The sequence below is a fragment of the Mobula birostris genome, chromosome 2 (genome assembly GCF_030028105.1).
Source record: "Mobula birostris isolate sMobBir1 chromosome 2, sMobBir1.hap1, whole genome shotgun sequence".
In the NCBI taxonomy this organism is placed as follows: Eukaryota; Metazoa; Chordata; class Chondrichthyes; order Myliobatiformes; family Myliobatidae; genus Mobula; species Mobula birostris.
In genome coordinates, this window is record NC_092371.1 from 108,608,076 (window position 1) to 108,623,392 (window position 15,317).

The 15,317-nt window shown below is 44.1% G+C and overlaps 1 protein-coding gene across 9 annotated transcripts in view; it reads left to right on the forward strand.

The window, feature by feature from the left end:
* Positions 1 to 14,676, forward strand: part of prdm1a (PR domain containing 1a, with ZNF domain) — a 103,926-nt gene extending 89,250 nt beyond the window's left edge. For 7 of the 9 annotated variants that reach the window (XM_072246108.1, XM_072246110.1, XM_072246111.1 and 4 more), the window contains 4 exons: positions 1,466 to 1,537; positions 9,616 to 10,718; positions 11,393 to 11,521; positions 13,216 to 14,676. In XM_072246108.1, the coding sequence (XP_072102209.1) occupies positions 1,466 to 1,537; positions 9,616 to 10,718; positions 11,393 to 11,521; positions 13,216 to 13,791 (1,880 nt within the window). In that variant the 3' untranslated portion in view covers positions 13,792 to 14,676. The remainder of the gene's footprint in view (positions 1 to 1,465; positions 1,538 to 9,615; positions 10,719 to 11,392; positions 11,522 to 13,215) is intronic. The other 2 variants (XM_072246116.1, XM_072246115.1) reach the window with 2 other exon arrangements.
* The last annotated feature ends 641 nt before the right edge of the window (positions 14,677 to 15,317 follow it).

Below are 15,317 nucleotides of genomic sequence, written 5' to 3' on the forward strand. Positions count from 1 at the left end.
TGCATTTGGTCTTTTTTTTCTTTTGAGCTAAGGCATGACGATTCACTGAACATCTAAATATAACAGAATTAGCTTTATTATCACTGGCATGTGTCATGAAATTTGTTAACTTAGTAGCAACAGTTCAATGCAACACAAAATGTAGAAGAAAAATAAAAGTAAATATGTAAAATTACAGTATATGTATAATGAACAGATTAAAAATCATGCAAAAACAGAAAAAATAAATACTTATAAAATGAGGTAGTGTGCAAGGGTTCAATGTCCATTTAGGAATTGGATGGCAGAGGGGAAGAAGCTGTTCCTGAATCACTGAGTGTGTGCCTTCAGGCTTCTGTACCTCCTGCCTGATGGTAACAGTGAGAAAAGGGCATGCCCTGGGTGCTGTGTGTCCTTAATATTGGCCACTGCCTTTCTGAGACACTGCTCCTTGAAGAAGTCCTGGGTATCACATGGGAGGGCTTAGGGATTATTTTGTACACTTGCGCAATTGTAGCCCACCCTGATGACGAGGTTAAGGTAAGAAGTAATCCAAGGAAAGAGGAGCTTCGAAAAATATCTGAAAATGGTTGCAGAATGACATTATCAAGATTTTACAATCTGTTACTTCATGATCCCTGTGCTGAGGTGAGTTTATTCACTGAGGGGAATGGATGTTGCCCAACAATAGACCTGTCAGAGCAAGCAGGAGCGGTAGTCTCTTTCCCTTCTGCCCTCATTCCTCCCAGTCACTCATTTCTGCCCGTCCAGCCATTCGTTCCCACCTTTTAATTTTTTTTTAAATTGAGTTATAGCATGGAATAAGCATTTCCAGCCCTTCAAGCCACAGCGCTGAGCAATCCCTTGATTTAATCCTAGCCATATCATGGGAAAATTTACAATGAGCAAATAACCTACCAACTGGTACGTCCTGGGACTATGGGAGGAAACCGGGGCACTTGGAGGAAACCCATCCGGGGAGAATGGGCAGTTGTAGGAAATGAACCTGGGTGCCTGTACTGTAAAACGTTGTGCCACCTCACCTCCTCCATGCTCCTATCCCTCCCCATCCAACCATTCCTTCCCTCCGTCCTCCTTTTTGCTTCCTACTCCCTTCATGCTTCCCTTCCTGTCTATCCACACAGCAATGGAGGCAACCCTAATGCATGCAAACATTTGGCCTGGCTGGGATCTCTCCACACCATAGAGTCCCAAGGTCTCACTCGTTCTTTTGAACCTCACCTTCCAAGGGTTGTTTTAGGTTGCTGTGACCTTAAGATATGAAGTCTGTTTGCCATGGCAACATTCCAACCAATAGGAGCCTTTGGTTGATGGGGGCTTAGTTTCAAACACTATGTTTAGCAATTATTAAATTCACAAAATGGGATATTATAATTTTATCATTTATAAGCTCTGGACTATATGTGGCGGTAGATACTGCTTTTCCTAAAGCTTACTCCAAATCCTTTTTATTCCTCAACTCCAGAGTGCATCAACCTACCTAAGATCGAGGAACTGCAGGGGAAATGGCAGCACGGCCCAGGAGACCGACACAACAGTAAGGGAGAGTCGTTAATGGAGACAGAAATTGCAGCTCCTTTAAGTACCTTGAGGAATATTCTCTTACTGCGTTCCACTCAACAAGTACTCTGTTCTTTGAGAGGCACAAGAGATTCTGCAGATACTGGAAATCTGCATCAACAGGCACAAAATGCTCGAGGAAATCAGTGAGCTGGGTAGCGCCCATGGAGGGAAATGAACAGTCTGTTGAAAACGTTGACGGTTCATTTTCCTACATGTATGCTGCTTGACCCACTGAGTACCTCCAGCGTTTTCAGAGTCGTTGCTCTGGATGTCCAGCGTCTGCAGAATCTCTTGTGTTTGTAAACTATTTGTATGAATTTCTCTTATTAGTGGAAACATCTAACACCTACCCTTTTAGGCTAGTTTGAGATCTTGTATATTTGAGTAAGATCACTCCTCATTCTAACACTGATGAGTTTCTTAAAGGGTACTCCACTTTCAACCAATAAGAGAACAGCTTGCATTTATCATTAGGGATATGGGAAATGACTGAAATAATGTAACAGAAGGCAGGAGAAAATATGTGAGATAAAACTCATCCTGAGCTAAACTATGAGAATTTGGAGACTGAGAGCTTGGCTCAAGATGGTGGACAGTCTTGAGTCTAAGATTAAGAGGAGGTGGAAATGTTTTAGATGGAACTTTACTGATGAGGCTGTGACAGTTGACTGATCTATCACCATTAATGCAAAAGAAGAGAATTAACAATGGACCAAAGAGAGGGTGAGATCTGTTGGCCGAAATAGCTGGGGAGGAAATTATGGAAGGAGGAAGATGCTTTGTTTTTTTGTTTATGTGCTGAGATACAGCACGGAATAGATCATTCCAGCCCTTTGAGCCACGTTGCCCAGCAACCCCTGATTCAGCCCAAACCTAATTAAGGTAAAACTTACAATGACCAATTAACGTAACAACCAGTACATCTTCGGACTGTGGCAGGAAACTGGAGCACCCAGAGAAAGTCCACATGGTCATGGGGAGAACGTACAAGCTCCTTACAGGTAGTGGTGGGAATTGAACCTGGGCCACTGGTACTGTAAAGCGTTGTGCTAACCACCACACTACCATGTTGGCCGATTGATTTTCTATTCTATTGATCTATTTTCAGAGAGTAATGGTTGGATGCAGAACCATTTCATTAAATGTTTATTTATTTTAAACTGTTTGTTAAACCCATTCAGAAGATTGCAATGTGTAGCGGTGAGTTGCTTTATAAATACCACCTCATGCTTAAAGCACTTTAAAGCACTATCATTGTCAATATAAGAAACAGGAAGTTTTTCCAAATGTTTATTAATCTGAAAGCATTGATCCAGTTTTTAATCTAAGAGCAACCTCCCAGTCTGTAAGTAACCATGTCTGGGAGGTATTTAGCTTTAAGAGAGTATGGTGCCTTTTTATTTTCGGAACATTGTCCGATTTTAGTTCTCTGCTTCATTGCCCCTTTCGGTAAAAGCTGGTTGTTATAGATTGATTAGTGACAGTTGTAACTTTGCTTTTTTGAGGACGAATAAACAAACTGAGTTAAGGAAGCTATTTTAAAAGCTTAAAACATTTAAGTCACATTCACAACCTGGTGATTAGCACAAAAGTCCAAATGCACTCTAATTAATTTGAATTATTTCCCTTTATTTGGAATATTATCTACTGCGCTGGGAGTTCCTAAATTTGTTTAAGCCAGCAACTAATTCCAGTATCGCTAACTGATTTGTTTTAAAGAATACAAGAGTCTGTCAAGGTGCAGATCGGTCCCAATCTGGCCACCTGTAAAGTGGAAATTATTAATAAACTAGAGAATAAAAGCCCAACATAAACAGAAGCAATTTTTATTTTCTTCTCTGCCCAGCAACTGCTAGACACATTGCCTGAAGTTGTGGTTGTGAGGAAGAGAGTCCGACTTGGGGAAACACAATACGGAGTGAAATCTGTCTGTTCATTGCTTTAAGAGGAAGGGAGAGCGTTGGCTGCCAAATATTTCTGTGTTATTCACACCTCAACATTCAGTTCCATTGAAATCAGTGGGACCAGATGTGCGGAACAGAAATACAATGGCTGTGTTAACACTGAAGAGGGATTTCGAAGGTAGTCCATTGGAGAGACATTAGTAATGTTCGATTCTCCCCCCCCCCCACCCACTCCCCCATGTACTCACACCCCTGCCAAGCAAGGCTTCCGATTTTGCATTCACTTTGCCAGGAAGTGTGAGAGATTGGCCAAAATTTTGCGGGCTAGTTCTGAGCGAGAGCAACACGCCTTAGTTCAAGTTTCTACAAGCAAAACTTTGGAAGTATTTATTAATTGAGATACAGCTTGGAACAGGCCCTTCTGGCTCTCCAAGCCACGCCACCTAGCGAACGACGACTTAACCCAGTTTGGGAGTCAAATGTGTGATAATAGCACTTTTCAATGCAGCTTTTATAGCTGGGTGGGTGGAGGGTCATCTATTAGGAGTGTAAAACCGTTGAGAGACCCAGTTTTTAACTAGAGAAAACAGGACTGCAGATGTCCCGTGAACTTGCCCTTTTATTACTGCACCACTCAGCGGTTGCTAGTCAAGCTGGAGTAATCTACTAGTCTGGCATCTTGTCTCCTGTGGTTGCTGAAGTTCAGACTATCTGCTTTTTAACTCTCTTCAGAACTAAGTGTGGGGCCCACCCAAGCATTCCTTAATTTAATATCAAAAGTGATTCAGCAGACTTAAGAGATATGGTACAATGTGGGCACAGTCCTGCTTCCATGATGAGAGGCATTCCCCATCTACACTCACTGTATCGTTCAAGCCAGATGATACCTCCCAGAGATGCAGTGATCTTTAATGTACTCACTTGTCTTGCACTGCTGTCTGTCTGCCACTTCTTCTGAAAACACAATAAAGGAGTGTGGAGTGATTTGTGGGGGGGTGGGGGCTCTGAATGGAGATAAATAGGGGCTTTGAGGTGGATGGGGAGGGGAATGTGGAGAATGGGACTTTGGAATGTCTCATGGAGGGGGTTTGTGAGACTTGGAATAGAAATGAAAAGCGGAGAGCCGTGGGGAGCGTTGGGCTTGGAATGGAGGTGGATGAGGAAGAGGTGACGTGGAGTGTGGAACTTCAGGGTGGGTAGGGGGAGGGGAGGGTGAGTGTGAGGCTCGGCAGTGGACACAAGCGGATGTAGGGGGGGGAGCGTGGGTCTTTTCAGTGGATAGTGAGGGGAGAGTGAGTGAACACAAGTAAACGGAGTGGGGAGCATGGGCCTTTTCAGGACGGGGGAGGGAAGATTGAGTGAACTCAAGTAGACGTGGGAGAGGGGATCTTTTCAGGATAGGGAGGGGAGGGTGGAGTGCGAGGCCCTGAACGGATGTGACAAGAGTCAGAGAACAGGAGTGTGAGGAGAGAGTTTGAAGCAGCTGAACACCAGTGATCATAGGTGATGTGTTCAGAATGATCCTCCCGAAGGGCTTTGTTTGGTTAGAAATGATAATGGGAAATGGAAGACTCACTGGGAATATCCACTACCAGTTCAAGGGTTGCTTTCAGGAGCTGCAAGGTGGTGTTCTGAGGCAGCATTTATCTAGTAGTAGTATCTTTAAAAACGCAGACAGGAGGAAATCTGCGGATGCTGAAAATTCAAGCAACACACACACAAAATGCTGGTGAACACAGCAGGCCAGGCAGCATCTAAAGTAAGAGGTACAGTCGACGTTTCGGGCCGGGACCCTTCGTCTGTGCTGAAACATCGACTGTACCTCTTCCTATAGATGCTGCCTGACCAGCTACGTTCACCTGCATTTTTTTTGTGTGTAGCAGTAGTATTGTTGTGATTCTCCAGCCTGCTCTGCTTCCTTCTCTTTGAAGGAGCAAGTAGAGACTTTAACTCTTCACGGTGTGTATCAAATCCTCATTTACTTGAACTGCCGTTGAAACAAAGTCCTGTACTTTGCATGGACACTGGCACCAACTTCCATGTCGCAACATGCTACTTCAGCAGAACGGAATGACATGGATCCGCTCAACCTGGCGCGGCGGGCAGCTCTATTTTTTAACACTGCTCTCCTCACCCGTCCTTCAGCTGGGCTGCTGTGGTGCTCACTGACAGATCACCTTCCGGTACATTGACTAAGAAAAGTTCACTGACTACTTGAACTTCCTGCCTGCCAAGCCCTATTTGAGAGATAGGTATCTCCCTGATAACCTTCTGTTTATTTTTGTCTAGTGGCCCAAGGAAGCCGGTTCATGCTATCTGTGCTTACTATCAGCACCTTGCCTACAGTGTCCACTCAACCCTGTTTGTTTAGCCCTGCCAGAGCAGAGAGGCATTGATTGCTAGTGTACAGCAGTCGTCCATCATTGTGCCTGAAACTTAAGCACACTCATCCCCGGCTTCCAAAAGCACTTTGTCTGACAGCTCTGGGATGTCAAGTTAAATGGCAGCTGGGACATGCATCCTTACTTAAACAGGTGATTGTGACAGGCCTGCTATTGATGGAAGTGGAGTGGAAAGGCAGTAAACAGAGTGCAAAAAGAAAACACTGCCGAAAATGAGCTGCTCTTTTGATCTCAATGTAGGAATTCTTGCCTGCCCCTCCCCCTCTAGCCAAAAAAAAAATATTGCGTAAAGCTAATTTGGATAAACTGATTAGTGAGCACACAGTAACTGGACAGTATAAGGATCTGTGGGAGTGCGCCTCTTGACTACACAACAAAGTATTAATTGATTTTAGAGTGCTTTGAGACATCTTGGAGATGGAGTCAAGTAGGAGATAAACCAAGTAGGAGCTAATTTCTTCCTTTCTCTAAGCATCTGAGCTGCCCAGGGTACTAGAATGTAGAAACACAGGGAAATGTCTACAGGTGTAGGTCATTCAGCTCTTCAGGCCTTGCTCCATTACTAAGTACAATTGTGTCTGGTTCCTCAGTCTCTTTACCACATTCCTGCTCTCTTCACCGGTTCTGCTTGATGCCCTTTGTGTCCGGAAACCTATTTGAGATTTAGCAATATGGTCTCCACAGTCTTCTGTGGTAGACAATCCACTCCCTCCTCCTCTCACTCCACAGTGTCTCAATGCTGTAATTGAGACTAATTCTCTGAGCAATTGGTTATTAATTTAGCTATATGGACAGGAAAGGAATGGAGGGTTATGGGCTGAGTGCAGGTCGGTGGGACTAGGTGAGGGTAAGAGTTCCACACGGACTAGAAGGGCTGAGATGGCCTGTTTCCGTGCTGTAATTGTTATATGGTTAATTTGCTCAGAAATATTGCCTTTATTGGACACTACAGCAGCCTAGATAGTCTTCAGTCTGTGAGAAAGGACTGAGCCTTGGGTGAACAAGGCCTCTTCCTGTCAGCTTTGCACTCCTTCATATAAAGTCATTAGGCTGTGGGTTCACAAATCATATTTTAGGATTTTAAACTGCATACCCAGAGTTCATCCTATTGTTGGCGTGCTGAAAGAGTGCTGTATGTTTAGAGCTGGTGTTCTTTAAAGCCCCATCCAGCTTCTTGACTGAAGCACCTCAGGCACTGAAAAGTGTGTGGCGATGTTTAAGGCATGGAGCTCTGTCCAAAGCAAAACAAACAACAACTAAGTCATAATTTCCCCGAGTGGTTTATGCATGGATTCTGTACGTGTTGTGGCCATTACGTTGGTCACTCCAGAGTAAATGAATTCATTGAGAATAACATGCTTTGGAGATTGATTTCACCCCTTTTGTTTGATGTGCTATTTATACCCATTTGGATCATCGAGTAGTGAAATTGGCCAAAGTTATGTCAGAAAGAGCACAGTGATGATATAATCTAGAGTCATGTGCTGATGTAGGATGGCACTCAGTGAAAGCAGTGTGACAGTCTCTGCGGGGCACCTGTTCTTAAAGGCACTCTTCTCCAGGAGTGCCAGACACAAACAATGGACTCTGGCTGCCATTGGGCACGGGAGCAAGGCAGTAGGCACACCCCTGCGCATAGTGAAAATGTCCTGTGTGCCAGGAGTCCAAGCAGAGAGCAGACCAGACATGAGAGTGCAGCCAAAGGTCTCACTAAGTGATGAGAGCGTTAGAACCTATCAGACTGTTACAGCTATATTAGGTCTTCTTTAACACTGAGAACAGAGGAGAAAGGACCAGAGAGTTCACAAAGAGGTCGCTGGTAACAAAGCCTGCACCTCCATTCAGGTTATGATGGTGTGATTGTCAACCTGATCCCCAGAACCACTGGCCCCCCTGTTGTCCGAAGTTCCTTGTTTCATAGAAAGAGGTCAGTTTGTAAAGGTTTTCTTATAATATCTTGCTGCTTGCGTCATTTTACTGAATTTCTGCCGAGTCTTTTGCATAGCTGATTCCCTCAAAAAAAAAGCTCGCAGTTGTTCCAGTTATTGTCCAAAGGGGATTATAGACAATATCAATGTTACTTCAACCAACACACACAAAATGCTGGTGAACGCAGCAGGCCAGGCAGCATCTATAGGAAGAGGTACAGTCAACGTTTTGGGCCAAGACCCTTCGTCAGGACACATCAATGTTACTTCCTTGCTTTAGATTTGATGACATTATATACAAGCCATAGAATTCGTCTCATTCACACTTCTGTCCAAATGAGCTTTACGTCTGCACAACCAACCCTCCTTGTTCATAGTAAAAAAAATCATTTCTACAGTAGCTTTCAAGACCTCAGGTTATCTCAAAGGCCCAAGCACCTAGCAAGGCACTTTCCTTCTCCTTGCCACACAAAATGTGACAGCCAATTTGTGCACAGCAAGCTCCCATTAATAACAATATGAAAATGACTCAATTAGCTATTTTACTGGTGTGATTAAGAGATTAAACAAAATAATAATGGTTTCCCTGCTTTTCATGGGAACTCTTGCATTCAGCTGAGAGCAACAAGCTCCATCGATTGTGTTAGCAAGCTTATCTTTTTGAATATTAAGTATGAGTTAGGATATTAAGTTACTATTACATAAATGTCAGTCTCTTGTTTCTCCCCCATGTACAGTACTTAACCTATATTATGTCATTGATGGCCTAAACACATAGCTCCCCATCTTGGTATGTAGTTGACCATATTAATAACAACAATATGTCGGTGATTGGGTGAAAATCAGCAGGGATATTAAAACATTAATTTCCACAAAGAATATCTCCATTAACGAACATAAAAAAGATATTTGCTTTTCATTATGGTTATGGTTTAGAACAAAATTACTGCAGGAAATGAGCTGCAGTCAGCAGGATATTGGCAAGTCATTGTCTAACAATGTGGTAAATAATGTGGCTGTTAAACCAGTAACAAGCAACACAGAAGTAAACTGGGCAGAGCTTTTGTTAAAATTAGCTTTGGCTGTCATGGGGGTTAGAGGCTTGTGGTTCTTATCTTGGTCCTGTCTGAACCCATCCTCCGAGAATACTACTGTGGACCCAATGTTCAACCAGCAGGGTGGTACCGTTAGAATCACAAAGAGAAAATATGCAGATGCTGGAAATCCAAGTAACACACACACAAAATCCTGGAAGAACTCAGCGGGCCAGGCAGCATCATGGACAAGAGTAAACAGTCGACATTTCAGGCCAAGACCCTTCGGCAGCACTTGGTCCTGCTGATGTGTCTCGGCCCGAAATGTTGACCGTACTCTTTTTTGTTTCCATAGATGCTGCCTGGCCTGCTGAGTTCCTCCAGTATTTTGTGTGCTGCCATTAGAATAGTTGCTGGTCTTCATTCTCCAGACACAAAATCTTGTGGTCTGGCATGGGTTGTACCAAGATGTTGCTCCCGTTAAAGCTTCATTATGGATGAAGGCAGGGGAAATGCCGAGCAACGTATGTCAGTGACTTGGCAATCGTTAAACAAGAAACAATGAAAAGCATTAGTTTGGCCTGTCATCCAGACAGATCATTTCAAATATCAGTACTGGGGATCACAATAAGAGAATGCACAATTAGTGTTACGCTTGCAGAGAAAGTGCACTGCAGGTTGGCAAATAAGGTACAAGGGCCAGAATGTGCTAGAGTGAGAGATCAAGAGCTCATCTTTCTCCTACGATTTGTTTCCTAATGCAACCTTTCTCCTCTTTCTGCAGAACAAAGGGGACAAGAATATGTAACTGAAGAGAACGGCATTACAAAACCAGGCAACGGGACACACAGAATCCTCGATAGTGAGGAAAATACCGTGAAGGAGAAGCACAGGTTAACAACAGCCCAACCATTGATCGCTCCAGGAAATGAAATGGAGGACATCAGCAAAAAGCACAGTCCAGAACGAACCTTCTTCCCACGTGTTCTATACCCCGTTAGGCCTCACGTTCCGGAAGAATACGTGAAGCCCAATTCAGCCTACGGGATCGAGACGCACAGTTACATCAAGCACTCTCCCCTGCAGTCTTCCGTCATCTCCAGTCCTTCATCGCGAAGCAGCCCAGACCAGAGTTTGAAAAGCTTAACACCACACAGCAGCCCAGAATCCCACATCTCCCCCTTAATACCTTCAACAGAGGAACACAAGCAAGCTTTTTCATATCTGACTGGACCGTACAACCGGGAAGGTTTGGGCTCTCTCCCGGCCTACCCCCCGCCTGGACACCTGCCTTTCATCCACCCCTACAACCCCGTCAGTAGCCAGTACTCCCGATTCATGTTACCTCATTACCAAGTGGGTTGCAATGGGCTGAATACCTTCGCTGGCCTTGGGGGCATAAACGGCATGAGCAACTTCAGCCTCTTACCCAGAGTGTACCCATTATACAGCAGTCTCCTGGGAAACGGTGGCCTCTCCCAGCACCTCTTCAACCAGTCGGTTTTGCCCAATCCACTGCCTCATGAAGCAGGCCGAAGGATGCTCCTCCCAGAGCGGCCAAAAGACTTCCTCATCCCTGCGCGGAATAGTGCCTTTTCCATCGCAGGCTCCGCTGCCAGTCTTAAGGATAGGCCCACCAGCCCGGGCAGCAGCTCTCCGACAGCAGGGACAGCTGCATCCCACTCAGAACATCTAATGCAACCCAAACCTACCTCAGCTGGCCTGGTCAGCAGCAGTAGCAGTGAAGAAGCCATGAATCTCATCAAACCAAAGCGAAACCTCACCGGTTACAAAACACTTCCATATCCTCTAAAGAAGCAGAATGGGAAGATAAAGTACGAGTGCAATGTCTGCTACAAGACCTTTGGACAGCTATCAAACCTTAAGGTCAGTGAAAAATATTCTTTGAAGAAATAATTCTGTCAATAAAGGGCTGAGTGGAGAGGGGTGAGTCAAAAGGGTCGACATCTTGCTCCAAGAAATAATAGGTCCCTGTGGACATCACTAGAGCAGTGAGCTGATTGTTAGCACATTGGTGTTTGTGGGAGATTGCTGCGTATCACTTGACAACTTCAAATGCTGGCCAGGAAGTTCTTTTGGGCATTCTGAATGACAATAAATAAATTAAGCTCATTTCCATTCTCTCTTTATATTCTCATTCTCTTCTCCCCACCTCTCTCTCCCCCCTCTCTCTCCCCCCTCTCTCTCCCCCCTCTCTCTCCCCCCTCTCTCTCCCCCCTCTCTCTCCCCCCCCTCTCTCCCCCCCCTCTCTCCCCCCCTCTCTCCCCCCCTCTCTCCCCCCCTCTCTCCCCCCCTCTCTCCCCCCCTCTCTCCCCCCTCCCCCCCTCCCCCCCTCCCCCCCCTCCCCCCCTCCCCCCCTTCCCTCCTTCTCCTTCTCTCATTCTATAAAGTCTTCTCCCTGCTCATCTGAATAATTTCTCTCAGGTGGCATGTTTTCTGAAGGCTTTCTGTGGTTCTGAGAAACCCAAGATGCTGAATGCATTTTGTGATATCAAAGAACGAAGGAATTATAAAGTCAGGTCTCCTTCTGTCTTTTCTAGGTCCACCTGAGAGTACACAGTGGGGAACGGCCTTTTAAATGTCAAACCTGCAATAAAGGCTTCACCCAACTGGCACACCTTCAGAAGCACTATCTGGTTCACACTGGGGAAAAGCCACATGAATGTCAGGTAGAAGAATGCTTTTGCTGGTGTATTTTAAAAAAACATAAAAATGCATAAAATTTTTTTTAAAAATCAGTCTGCTCCTTTCTCTGTTGCCTTAGATTATTGTGTACTAAATTTGTGAAACTACGAACTTCAAACTTGGCCTTGGGGAATTTCTGGTTTATTTTTAGATCGAACCATCGGTAGATCATTGATGATGTGTCATGAGTAATGGTCTCTTGAGTTGTACTTCTCAGCTTTTGACATCCTGTGAGGTCCAGAAATGTCATTTGTTTCACAACATACTAAGGTTATTGAGGTTTGTAATGTTCCTGGTTGTAAGGTCTGTGTTTGTTGAAAGGCACAGAGTGGTCCTCTCTCTCTCTCTCTCTCTCTCTCTCTCTAGCAACAATGCAGGTGAATCCCAGCCAAACAGCAGAATGAACTGGCAGCTTTTGTTTAGCTGCAGGTTTGATGGATGATGGTTTCTGCTTTTGCCCCACACAGTGTCTCACTGGACCCTGATCAAGGTGTCATTAAACAATAATGGACTCACAATGACTACTGTGCTTCATGCCCACTAATAAGTGAGGCTTTGGGCCTACTCCAGGGCTCGAATCTGAAGACTCAATTTTGGTTCGGAATGTTGTTGTTTGCATGATTTGTGTGTTTTATTTTCTGCACATCGGGGGTTAGTCTTTTATTTTTACTTTCATTCTTTTTTTCCTTCAATTGGGTCCTTTTGGATCTTTTGCCTTGTGGCTACCAGTGAGCAAGCAAATCTCAAGGTTGTTAATCTATATATTCTGTGATAATGAATACACTTGAATCTTGAACACATATTGTGTCTGTGGAAAAGCAGCTGGATCGAATAAGAACGGCGCAAATCAACAATATTCAGAATTACTGGAAAGCTGTCGATCATTCAGAACTCATCAGCTTTGGGGAGAAATGAGCCTTTTATGTGAATGTGAAGTTTATTTTGTTTTAAAGTAAACACTGCATGTGGAGCACTGTTTTACTGGAACAATTGGCCTGTGGTTGCTCGTAAAATGTGAGCATTGATGGTGAGAGTCAGCAGGCAGCTTGGTTAAAGGTGCAGGAACACTCCTGACTGTCCAGGGAGGGTCACTGACAGAGATCTCCCTGTGATCCTATGCTGACAATGCATACCAAGGGGAGCTCTCCTGATGCCCCAGTAATGTTGAATCCCTGGAAGGCACAGACTCCGAGATATGACCCTCGGCACAGGGCCAGCACTTGAACCCAGAATGGCTCGTCTCTTTGCAGAGTTTAACAGCCCGAGCAAATCGTGAAATGGCTTCCTTCATCTATAACCTATCTGATTAAAACTCAGCATTGTGAGTTCATTCTGTAAGAGAAAGGTTAATAAGGCAAAGTCAAAAAAAAACCACGAGCACAGAAATTCTTCTGAGACTCGAGTGCAGTATCGGCTGTTGCTGTACTCTCCTCTAATCCTCAGTTTGTTTTGAAGTTAACGTTGGGAGGAATGTTCAAAGGGGCTGTGGATGCTTGAACTAGCACCAGTTTCTAATTGTTGCCCAGATTAGATGGATAAGCTTTGGGGTGGCATAAACTCAATGGCTTCCTTCTATGCTGAGAGGAAATATGAAATTAAAAAATGGGAGTATTGTTAAAACAAGCGCGATCTGCCTCAGGAGAGCCGTCCTTCACATTTCCTTTCTCTCCCCGTGCAGGTTTGCCACAAACGATTCAGCAGCACGAGCAACCTGAAGACTCACCTCCGCCTACATTCGGGCGAGAAACCTTACCAGTGCAAGCTGTGCCCGGCCAAGTTCACCCAGTTTGTCCATCTGAAGCTGCACAAGCGCCTCCACACCAGGGAGCGCCCCCACAAATGCCTCCAGTGCCACAAGACCTACATCCACCACTGCAGCCTGAAGGCTCACCTCAAAGGAAACTGCCCCGTTGCCCCAGGCGCTGGCCGGTCCTTGGAGGATCTGCATCACTTCAACGAGGAAATCAACAAGTTTGACATTAGTGACAGTGCAGACAAACTGGATGACATGGGGCACAGCGAGGAGGTGGAGTCCATCGTCGAGAAGCAGATCTTCAGCAGGCTAAGGAGGGAGGTGGAAGAGGCCAGTTTAAAGACCACGTTCGAAAGGAACCTGGGAAACAACCTCCTCTCCTCCGGGTGTAACATGTACGAGAGCCTGGACCTACCAATCCCGAAAATGACTCACGGTAGCCCATTACCTCTTGTGCCCATCAAAGTCAAGCAAGAAACCATTGAACCCATTGATCCTTGAGATCAGACAGAAGTGACACTTTTATGATTTGGGGAGCAAAGCTGCCTAGAGCACCCAAATGTACATAGATCTGTGCGACGCTGCAGGACAGACTGACTGATTCTTATCATAGCTGCCCCCATGTGGCAGGGCATCTCAACATACATCTCAGGGCATCTTTAGTAAAATATTATGACTATAGCAAGCCTTTCAGCAAAGCTTAAAGACAATCATTTTAAGCAGAATTATTTTTGCAAAAATAGTCAATAATTTATTATGCAATTGACTTTGTTAAGCAATACCTGAAAATGCTGTTTACAATGACCCAAGTTAATCATTGTAATCAAATACGGAAATGCTTTATTTTTATTTTCTCTGATGCCATTCTTTGTAGATACTTTAAGCTTTGTTTTGAATTTAAGGAAAAAATTAATGGGATCTTAATATGAAAGCAGTTTAAACATTTAAATTGGAATATCTGAAAATAGTTTTGTAAAATACTGTTGCAATATGGTGTATTGCCAAAGCAGGAAGTTTTTTAAAAAGTTGTTTAATCATCATAATCTTTTTTTCTCATTTCCCATCATGTCTTTTCACTCCCTTCTTCAATTCTTTCTCCCTTCTCTCCTCTACACTTTGTCATTTATCCCCACACGATTCTCCCTCCCTCCCTCCCCCCCTCCCCCTAAATCGTGGATGAGATTGCAAAGCTGAACAACAGCTACCTCATTGTTTGTCCAGTGATGCAGGGAGCATAAGGAAACAAAACTGGATAGATTTATTATTTCTTGTTTACTGGTAATGTAGCAGTAATATTTGTGTATTTTTAATATAAAGAGTCAAAAATCCTCTAAGTTATGAATTATGAGTAAAAATCAAAAGTTTTTATCAGCGGGAGGTTTTGAGCCCAGAGTCCCTGCAGCTGTGACCATTTAGTTTGGGTGCAGTTTAAGGAGCTGGACTTGAATTGTTTTTTTTTGTTGACTGGTTTAATACAAACCGAAGCATCACTACTCTACCACTGGATACACTTTATTCCTGTTTAACTGTAATGCTTCTGTGTTTTTTTTTTGGTTTTGGTTCTTTGTGCACCGGCTGCATGGCACTCCAGTCAACTGAAGTCGACTGCGGGCTCCGTTCAAGTGAATGTAGCAGAAACCTGTCTGGAAAGTTTGTTAACAGTGGGATTGATTTGATTATGTTTTGTTTTTTTTTTAAATATTAATTTAAATTTCCTCCTTGACCTAAGCAACCAGGTATTTTGGAGCCTTTGGGCTTTTGCTTATTTCTAGTTTACATTCTGGTTTACAATGTTATTTATGCACAATATGTCAAAAGTGTAAATTAAAATATAAATGCTCACTTAACTTGTGGAAATTCTGCTTTGCTTTTCAAAAGGAATATTTGCGGAGGGATAAGGATTTGGGGGTAATTTTGCTTGGGGAATATCTGGTTGCCCCTGCAGCCTCATTATGAACTTTGCTCCCTGACTACAGGCACCCTTCCATATTGCTGCCAAGACATTGAATTGGACCCATTTAATGGTG